This window comes from Brienomyrus brachyistius, chromosome 2 (genome assembly GCF_023856365.1).
Source record: "Brienomyrus brachyistius isolate T26 chromosome 2, BBRACH_0.4, whole genome shotgun sequence".
Classification (NCBI taxonomy): domain Eukaryota; kingdom Metazoa; phylum Chordata; class Actinopteri; order Osteoglossiformes; family Mormyridae; genus Brienomyrus; species Brienomyrus brachyistius.
In genome coordinates, this window is record NC_064534.1 from 13,516,298 (window position 1) to 13,526,201 (window position 9,904).

Consider the following 9,904-nt stretch of genomic DNA (forward strand, 5'->3'; position numbering starts at 1 on the left):
AATCATTCACACACAGAGTGAGAAAGAGAGAGAGAGAGCGAGAGAGAGAGAGAGAGGGAGAAAGGAGGGGGGGGCAGAGCCATTAGCAGCAGTTAGCGATGTGAAGCCTGCGAGCGATCGGGCGGCTTTTATTCACAGGCTCGGTTGAGGCGCTCACCTCCTCCGTGTCCCTGGGCATCACATTCCAGCAGCTCCACGTTAGCAGGAGGCTCGTGAGCGCCCCCTGCCAGCGGGATGCCTCAGCGGCCATGGCGCACGGGCCCCCGCGCTGCCTTCCCGACTAAGCTAATTCGGAGTGAGCCACCGCTAAAACGGTAACGATAAGGGACGGCCACCGTTAGACGAGGGCAGGAAGGGGCTGCTTCTGAGGGACAGGCAAAAAAAAAACAGAAGCTTCCCAAATTTCAGACCCCCCCAAGCTGATTAAGTCTCTATAATTAAACCCTGTGGCCAGAAGCTAGACCGCATGGGTGGATGGGGGGTTGGGACAAGCTGTGCCGCATGGGACCCCCCCTGAGTGACGGTCCTCTTCCTCTGTCCTGCCCCCCAGGCACCCAGCACCATCTTCCTCCACAGACATTTACTGAAAATCGACTGCAACTGGCTTAGGCTCTTGACCGAAGATTTCTATTCATAAACGTGTAGTATCACATAATCTCAGTGACCACTTTATTAGGTGGCTCCAAAACCGCACCAAGGGTAGTGGAATTGTGTGCTCAGAGAAGCCATTCTGCACACCATTGTGGTGCCGAGCTGTTATTTTTGCACTTTCGGCCTTCCTGTTAGCTTTAAAGAGTCACACCATTCTCTGTAAACTCTAGACACTGTAGTGCGTGAAAATCCCAGGAGGGTGGCTGCTTCTGAGATACTGGAACCACCATGTCTGGCACCAACAATCACACCATGTTTAAAATCGCTTCGACCGCGTGTCTTAGCTGTTCTAATGCTCAGTTAAATAGTAACTGAAACTCTTGACCTCGTCGCCATGCCACAGCCACGATTGACCATTTAGAGGAGCTGGTTGTTTGCAAAAACGAGCAGGTGTACCTTATAAACTGGCCACTGAATGCGCAAAACAATTATGGTGACCGGGGGGGGGGGGGGGAAGCAATTAAAAGACATTTATTTATTTAGCAAACGCTTTGATCCAAAGCAACACGCAGTTGAGGAGGCAGGGTCAGCCAATCCCTGGAGAGACTGGGGTTAAGGGCTTTGCTCAAAGGCCCAATGGTAAAATCACTCAGTCAACCATGGGATTTGAACGGATAACCTTCCGATCCGGGACAATGAATCCCAACCCCCTGAGTCACACATCACATGACACCATTGGCTCTTCGGTGTGACATTAACTCGACAGACAGGCTAATTAAGAGCTCGGTGAAATCTAACCAGTATGAATGTGTGTGTAGGATTTATCTACATTTTTCTCATGCTCTCGCTGCTCTGCACACATGGCCGGGTACTAAGGGCACAGCCCAGCTCTCTCCCCGACAGCATCTTCCAGGCATTAGTTCCATTCCTCCTTCTCCAGGAGCCCCCATCGTCAGCATAAGCCAGCAGTCACCATTAGCAAAAGCACGACTAATAATGCAATTACTGTATTTGCGGATATGCCGTTTGTCTGTGATCTTTCTAAATATGTGTCACGGTAACCGAACTGAACTCAAGATGCATGGTTCGGGCTCAGATGTGGATTCCTTTAAATTGGGGGTAACTGCAAACCAATATGCGAAGATTTAATCCATAAAATTATAACACATTAAAAACAAGAAGGGAGCCCCCAGATGGACACAGCCAACAGAGAACGGCAGGATTATTTTGCTTCCAGTAAATAATTATGAGCTTTTCTCCCAACAAGTATGTGAGAAATAGCAGAGCATTTTCAGCATAATTTAGGAAGCTCTACAGTTTAATCAGGGAAGAAAATTTGTATTTTTTTTATGAACATGCCAGCGCCAGCTTACATTACTTTTGCCCAATATTTTATTTTTAACAAAGACAAGAGAAGCATTTGACACGCCCATGTGGACATTTAATTCGCCGACACGCTGTGATTGTGAGATAAACGTTGCCAATGCTGCAATGGCCCCGATCGGTCAGCTGATCACCTTGCTCTACTGACTCCTCAGCTACAACTGCGAGCAGGAAAACATGGGAGGAAACTTGGGCCACGTTTAAGCGCGGCAGGGGGCTCACAGCTGGAGTGGGCAGGGCGTCCCCCCACCTCCCGCCTCGCGCTTCCTGGGACAGGATCCAGACCCACCAGGACCGTACATTGGGTAAGCGGTTATGGAGGCAGGTTGGATGGAGTGGGCTCAAGGCCCGTCACAAATACGCTAGTGCAGGGAATTCACGCCGTTTCTTCATGTCATCCATAAATCTTCTTCTGCCCGTCGCCGAGGAGAACGCCGTCAAAACAGGAGCGCTCTCACGCGAGCCTTTTTCCCGGCTGGCAAAAGGTGTGCCAATCATCAGATAATTTCCAGCTATTAATCTGGACCTTGAGGTAGATCCTGCTCTTTTCTCCTCACATATCTGCATATTTCACACTTCGCATAAATCTGCATGCAAGGGCTACACTTCACAGTCGCGGTGCCCAGCCGGGACACCGGAGAGCGCCCATCTCGCTGATTTTACACGCCGCTGTTGCTCTTCGCATCTCCGGCGGATTAAGGACCCTTGTGGGTTATTCGCCATTGAACTCCTGATTCGCTTCACCCAACAGAAAAGGAGCTATGCCTGGAAGGGGCACAGAAATAGAGCAATGTTTGATCGGGCCACTGCAACACAAGCACTTTCTATTACAGCGTGAATCTCGCTCTTACGGAACGGACACTTTGGCTGACAGATATCAATGGCTAATCATCCAGAAATATTTAATGAGAGGTGCTACTCAAAACCTACAGTGTGCAGCTCTCTGAGGCGAAGGTTGGCGGCCACTGCTTTGTGCGCGCGCACACACACACACACACACACACACACACACACACACACACAGGGGCACCATAAACGGGCAAAAGCTTGGTTAATTCCTAGGGCCTCTAAATGACAGGGACCCTAAAAATTTTTTAACATAATTCAATCGGTCTGGGTTGGGGGCCTAGTATGATGGCTTTCATGGGTCCCAAAATCTCTAGCGGCGCTCCGGCCCACACACCCACGCACAGAGTACCGACAGGGTAACCGAAGACTTAAGATACAATGGCTTCCACCACCCCAGGCGACAGGCACCTCAGCCACGAGTCAGGAAACCCATTTCAAAGACAGGCCATTGTCAAGCCCCCCACTTTCCCATTCCTTCTACCATTCTGCACTCGTTGCGGAAGCAGGTAATCGGGGCCTTTCCGCCTGCTCTCGAGCAGCTGTATCGTGGCAGGGCTGCCTTGCGCCAAAGTGCACCGTGCGTGTGCTTTCGCACTTCATGCACTGCCCTCCCTGTGGATGAGCTGTTAGGGTCACGTGACCCGCATCCAAGAAAGAGGAGTGTCTGTCACTCAACACCACTGCGAGCTAAGCGTCTTCGTGGACACTGGGTATAAACAAGCCCCGGGTATCCGACGGGTTCGAAATGTAAAAGCAGACAAACGAGAGACAGAAGGCACATCTGCAGCAAGAGATTCAGCCCAAACTGAATAGCTGAAGCAGGAAGTAAATGAAGATGCAAACAGATACTAAATAGCTTCACTTCTAATACGCAGATTTTTTGCCATGAAGACTCAGGTTGTAAAACTAATTTGTGTGTGTGGGGGTGATGCCATGATTCTGGTTAACACAGATCCGATTCGTTTGCAATACAATGTTCAACGAGCCATAACTGGGAGGTTAGAGCCACCTGTTGACCACTGTCATTTAAGCCCCCTGTCCTTTACAGTAGAGCAGTGTTCATAACCTCCGTATTTAAAATGCATTCAGCAAAACTATGTTCTTTTAAAACAATTTAACAGGTACCTTCAATCCTCAATAGATTATGTAGGGGAACAAAAAGGGCCAGTCCAGGGAGGCTTATCGGGACTGGGTTAGGGTTAGGGTTAGGGTTAGGCGACACTGGTCCCCGGTGTTCCGCTACCCTAAGCAAGATCCTTCTAATATTAGTTCTTTTGTGCCCCCTAATCAAATGGTGCCCTAGGCTTATGTGGTGGGGGGGGGGGCTAGCCAATGGTGTGCCAATGAGGGGCAGCAATAAGTAACAGATGGTGACATACAGCAAATACAGACATAAGGAGAATATAGTACTCAGTACTATATGGTGTCTCAGTACTTTACTGTCAGGCAGGGACAGGGCAGAGATGAATGGGTAGGGGGGGGTGAGTATTGGCTTAAATGCTGAGTCATGACTTAGGCCAAGAAATACACATTTATTTGTGGGGGCCGCTAACATTGCCCATGCCATCAGGTCAAACAAGTGGTGATGTTTGTATAAAGTTCAAAAATTAAATGTTTAAACCCCACATTTGTACTGCTTGCCATCTATTTTGTGAGAATTGGTTTTTCTAGATGCTTTGTTCGCATACGAACCTATTGGCCAATCGCTGCGGATATCACTGTAGGACAGCAGCACAAGCAGGCTCTCTGATGGTACTCTGGGTAATGCAACACCACGCCCAATCATCCCATCAACAAGAGTCGCCTCTGATCATCTTCTTCACGGACCAACGCGGCCCAGCCAGAGGGCGACACCCAAAAGACATTAATGAAGGTTCACGGCGGTCCGTCAGACGGCAGCCGTCGGTTGGCATCATATCTGAGAGCTTAGCTAAGGTCATCACGGCAGCGGTGGTGAAGCGCCGCCCTCCGCGCGGCTTCCCGAGCTCGCTTAGGCGTGCGGAGATGCCCGCGCATGCTGATGGGTCTTCGGTGCTGGAGGACGCATTATGAAGAGGCTAAATTCTCTGTTATGATGGACCGATAATAATGATGTCAGAATGCGCCGCGATAACAGACAGAGCTTCACATTTCAAACAGCTTTAACTAATGTGGTGAATCATTATTTCTAGGCTTAGACAAGAAAATCTGTTGTTACTGTGGCCCTTTGCTTTTGTTTGCGGTAATAAAAGCCCATTTAGAGACAGTTCTAGCTGGACTGCTGCCCAGTACGGCCCATTACAATTACCCAGCGTGCTTCCAAAGGGGTAATGAGGTGGGTGTCACAGTGGGTGGGTGTGACGGTTAGAGGCCGCGTTTTCGCAGCGAGTGCGGTCTGTGATTTTGGCACGACTGAAGTGACAGGGACCGATGAATTAAAAAACTCCCCGGAAGCAGCTATGGGACAGAAAGAGAGAGAAACCAGCTTTAACGCAACATGTTTTCATAAGCGCCGAGGAGGACAAAGGTAGCGAATTTCAAAGGGCAGTAAATAAAGTTCGTATTGATTCGGTCTCACGTGCAATCTGTTCTGCTGTCTGACACCGACTCGGGCAATAAAAGAGAATCATGTAAGACAGCGTTACGGATAATACGACCATACATCAGTTGGGGTTTGGGAGACACAGAGACGATATATCATGTTCAAGCGAGACTGCTTAGCTATGGAATTTATAAAAATGGACTCAAATTGAAGTGTCCTTCAGTTTCAGTTTTCAATTTACAGATACCGGTGTACTGAGATTAAAAACAAGAATGATTGTATTCTTACGTTTACAACAGTGACCACCCAGGATCTGTTCCTCTTTGAAACTGAACTGACACGAATCCGTATCCATTCACTGTTCGATCAAGCTTTCAGCAGTGGAAATGCATGCAAGATGTATATTAAAAACACATCAAATATAATATGCATATACAGTATATTATCTCATTTCACAATGAATTTAAGGGTGCAACAAAATGAAAAGGATTCATTTTTCACATAACAGACTCACAAGTACATATGCATGCAACAACTATTAAGTATTTCAGAATCTAAGGAGTTTATTTGTAAGATACATTAAATTTGCGTGGTATCTGAAACTAATACACGTCAAAGGAAACCAAACCAAATTAGGTTACTGAAAACAGGCGCATAATCTTTGAAAACTAAACTGAATTAATGCAATTAATATAGGAACAAAGAATGTTACTCAATGCACTCAGTATACGTACAAGTTTGGGGCCAAAATCCAGACAAAAATGGTACTAGTACTCCACCTTGTGGTAGAATATTTGTACAACAGCACGAACGCGGCAAAGGGGGGTGTTTCCTTATAGTAATGAATGGTAAAGCAGTGCTCTCACAAATATACAGATATGGGTTTATGGTTGCTAATTAATCCAACCATTTCTTGATTGTAATTCAAGTCTATACTACTCACTCAAATACGCACATTTATTTTTTGTGAGTTGCAAACAAGAAGCTAAAATGATTCCAAAATGATTCTCCTTCCAAATCAAAGTCAGTAAGTAGACTCCTTCTCTAAAACTAGTCCGAAACTGACTATATGGTAGTTCGGAGGCCTCGACGCCACTTTAGTTTAATTTAGACCTGCCTAACTTTTTGGGGAATGACCAAGGTGTATGCTGTGCAAAGCATATATATATATTTCGGTATTTAAATCGTACTCTTTAAGATGAGAAGTAAACGAACATATAGAAACAAAGCAAATGCTGTAAGTTTTCATATGTATCCATATTTTGATGTCTAGGAACAAACGCCTCCACGCTGGATACGTTTCTGATAATAAACGTCCAGGTATTTAAAATACTCTGCATGAATGCATCTTAACTTTCAGCAAATTAGTTAGGTCACTATAGAATTGGCATTAAAGTGATTCGCCACCCTTGGTTGATAATGTGCTATTTACTTTAAATACAAGTGTATGGTTCACTCATAACTCCAGCACCTACTTGGGCCAAACGTGCCGCATATTTAATAAAAATTCCTGCCGGATATGTCACCCCTGCGCGCATGCGTACACGCTCCTCGTACCTTGGCACGCTCCCACCGCACCTGCGGGGCTCCCCACTCGCTACTCAGTCTCTCCCGAAGGCTCCGCTCTCGGGGGACGACGAGGCAGCGGTCGACTGCCAAACCCGGGTACATCAGGGATAATCCTCCGCTGTGGAGCCACAGAAACCTCCCGTCAGGGATCGGAACTATCCTCCCCCTTATCGCCTCGTTTCTTGCTACTTTGGTGCGGTATCTTAAGCTGAGTTTTAGATGTACTTCAAAGAAATGGAACTAAAGAAAAAATGTACAGTATTGAACATGGTTTGTTCTTTTTAATTACCTCCCGTTGACTCAGTAAAGCACTTCAGCTTTTTAGAATTCCTACTCACTTGTGTGGTTTGAAGAGTGTAGTATAACTCTGGGTGGGTCGATCGTGATTCTGCGCCAAATCGTGATTCCAATGCGTCATCATTCCCACACCAGATTTTATTATTATTTTAACTTCTCGCAGTAGCACTGAATGGGAAAATCCTTGTCTTTATCTGACATCTCATTAAAGCATTTTCCCTCTCTTCGAATGGATACTCACTGACAGAAGCGTGCATCAGAATCACTCAAAGTCTCCTCCGCGGATGTTCCGCCGCAGACAAGGTGTAAGAGCTCAGCAGCGACAAGGACCGAAACGATCCTCAGCAGCTGCATGGAAATCTGGCAATAAATGTACGAGGTCAAGAATATCTTATACTGGGATAGCACGGCCCTTAAATACGGGCTTTTTGGAAGACTTCTGCAGATACACAAATAGTAATAAGAAACTGATCATTAATGCTAAAATATCTATTCGAACGTATTTTATCAAGCTAACTTTTTTAAGCGTTTTTTGTGCGTAATGAATATACAACTGGAAAGATTTACGGGTATGCCTATTTTGAACTAAAATGGAAATAATCGACCCTACTCTTTTTCTGCAAGTCTGACCATGCTTAAAGTTTGCAATGGTTAGGCCTATTCTGTGCATTAGCTTACAAATTGTACCATTAAATAAAAACAGATCGCTTCTAAAACGTGTTTTAGACTCTTCGAATTGATTACTTGAAATTCCAAAAAAGCGGTTTAGTCTGCTTTTGCAGTAATTACTAATAAATACGTATATTCACCTGCATGTTTCAAGTGGCCAAATGTCGGTACGGACTCCCTGGAGCGTCGTGTGCCGGACTAAGCAGGAGCAGCTGGAGATCCGACCCACATTACCGGGCTAATTTTAGAAGGGCGAAGCGGTTCTTGGGACTCAGTGATTCCGAGCCCCTAGCTGGTGCTGCGCCGCCCCCCGCCGGTGGCTGAATTGCCGCTGTAGCATGTCAGTTTTTCGGTGGACTGTTCGGTAATGATGCATGGGGTCAGGGACAGTAAAAAAAAAAAAACAGATACATCACTAAAATAAACGGCAGACATACATTTGTATTTATCCACTGTGACTTGACTATCTTTAAACTTTAGTTCTAATCACCTTCAAAAGAACGAATCAACAACAGTTCTGGTTAATTGCTTAATTTTATTTAATAAACAAACATTATTTACACAACTTCATGCTACCGATTTCCAGGTATACGCATCATGACAAAAATATCTTCCCTTACTTTGCAGAGCGGTGAAATAAATTACACAGACAAGTTCAAAAGTCAATATACATATACTGCTAAGGAAACATTCAAGTTTTGTATTAAGTCGTCAACAATACAAGGCGTTTCTGTTAACATGAAATTACGCGATCGTGATTGTACAGCAGAGATTTAGCTATAGCCTATATCCCGAGTGCTGCTACAAGCTCCCTTTGGTTTGTGCTTATTTGCAGCGGTGGTATTAGCACCTGGACACGTGGAGAGGCGTTCCATAAACGGAATCCATTCTTACATATTTTATTTTCATTCATCTACTTATTTAGTTTTTTTGCACCGTAGCACCTGACATCTATAAGTAAAATCCTGGCCATTATGGTTTAAATGTAAATAGTCTACTAAAAAGCATTATACCGAAACAATCTTGTATTTCGTATACGGTATACGCGAAGTGATTCGACGATCAGCGTAGATCTAATATCTGTGAAGCGCATATTGTTTCAGAATAGAACGAGAGCTTCCCAACCCTTTACCTGGGGAGCAGTTGTACGCCAGATGCAGATTTTTGCTGTTTTTTAACATGAGAAGGCTTAAAAAAACACACACACACAATTAGTTAAATGGAGTGCGTGTGCTCCCCGGTTAAATTAAGCTTTCAGAGGTCTGCCAGAATTACTCTGCAATAACTATTACTCGGTTCATTGCCAGCAGATATAAAACCGAGTCAGGGTGTTGCTGGTTTCAGTTTTATATCGTGCCCAAACTACACCTGAAACACAAGCTCGAGGATTCGTTTCAGGAATTATTAGAAATATCTAGCGTTACAAAGCAATGAATCTAAAGATTTGGGTTGCTTCATGGTGTCTTGATAGCCTATATAACTCTTTTTCTTTAAAAATGCTCCCCCACCTAATCTATTGTAGATGGAACTCTATAGGGTGAGCTAATGTGATAGAAATTGAGAGGCCCGTAATACCATGCATGCATTCTGCAGGTAAAGAGGACGGGAAGTCATTACAGAAGCTGTAGTATTTTTAGCAGGTCCCAAACTGAATTTCCCCCTACAGGTGTTTACACGCGCGTGCAAAAGGACTCCGCACGTATGCCACACAGGAACGAGCGAAACGATGCATATGATGTAGGCCTACCCACGTCAAACACGTTACACATATGCAGTCAGCAATGACAATCATAGAGTTACCACACATTAAGGTTAAGGCATGAGGTATTTGTTCTGACAGCAAACATCAGCGAGTAAAGGTTCAGTACTGGTACTGAAATAAGTCTGTTCGAACTCGAACTGTTCGAATACACGATTACCGGAGAAATGAACTGAGATGCGTTTCAGATAACTGAAACCATCTTAAAACCATTTAATTTTTCATTTATTTAAAGTTAAATTATACATCGAACTGTAATGCAGACC

General features: G+C 45.1%; 2 protein-coding genes across 3 annotated transcripts in view; one reads left to right on the forward strand and one right to left on the reverse strand.

Annotated features, from left to right (window-relative positions):
* The window catches only part of LOC125711381 (phosphatidylethanolamine-binding protein 4), a 73,095-nt gene extending 64,916 nt beyond the window's left edge, over positions 1-8,179 (reverse strand). Inside the window, exons 1-3 of one of the 2 annotated variants that reach the window (XM_048980217.1) lie at positions 8,020-8,179; positions 7,452-7,570; positions 6,902-7,031 (exon numbers count right to left, since the gene is read on the reverse strand). In XM_048980217.1, coding sequence (XP_048836174.1) covers positions 6,902-7,031; positions 7,452-7,570; positions 8,020-8,025 — 255 coding nt within the window. In that variant the 5' untranslated portion in view covers positions 8,026-8,179. The remainder of the gene's footprint in view (positions 1-6,901; positions 7,032-7,451; positions 7,571-8,019) is intronic. The other variant, XM_048980227.1, reaches the window with a different exon arrangement.
* Positions 1-9,904, forward strand: part of tcf7l1b (transcription factor 7 like 1b) — a 611,697-nt gene that overhangs the window by 86,405 nt on the left and 515,388 nt on the right. The window lies entirely within an intron of this gene.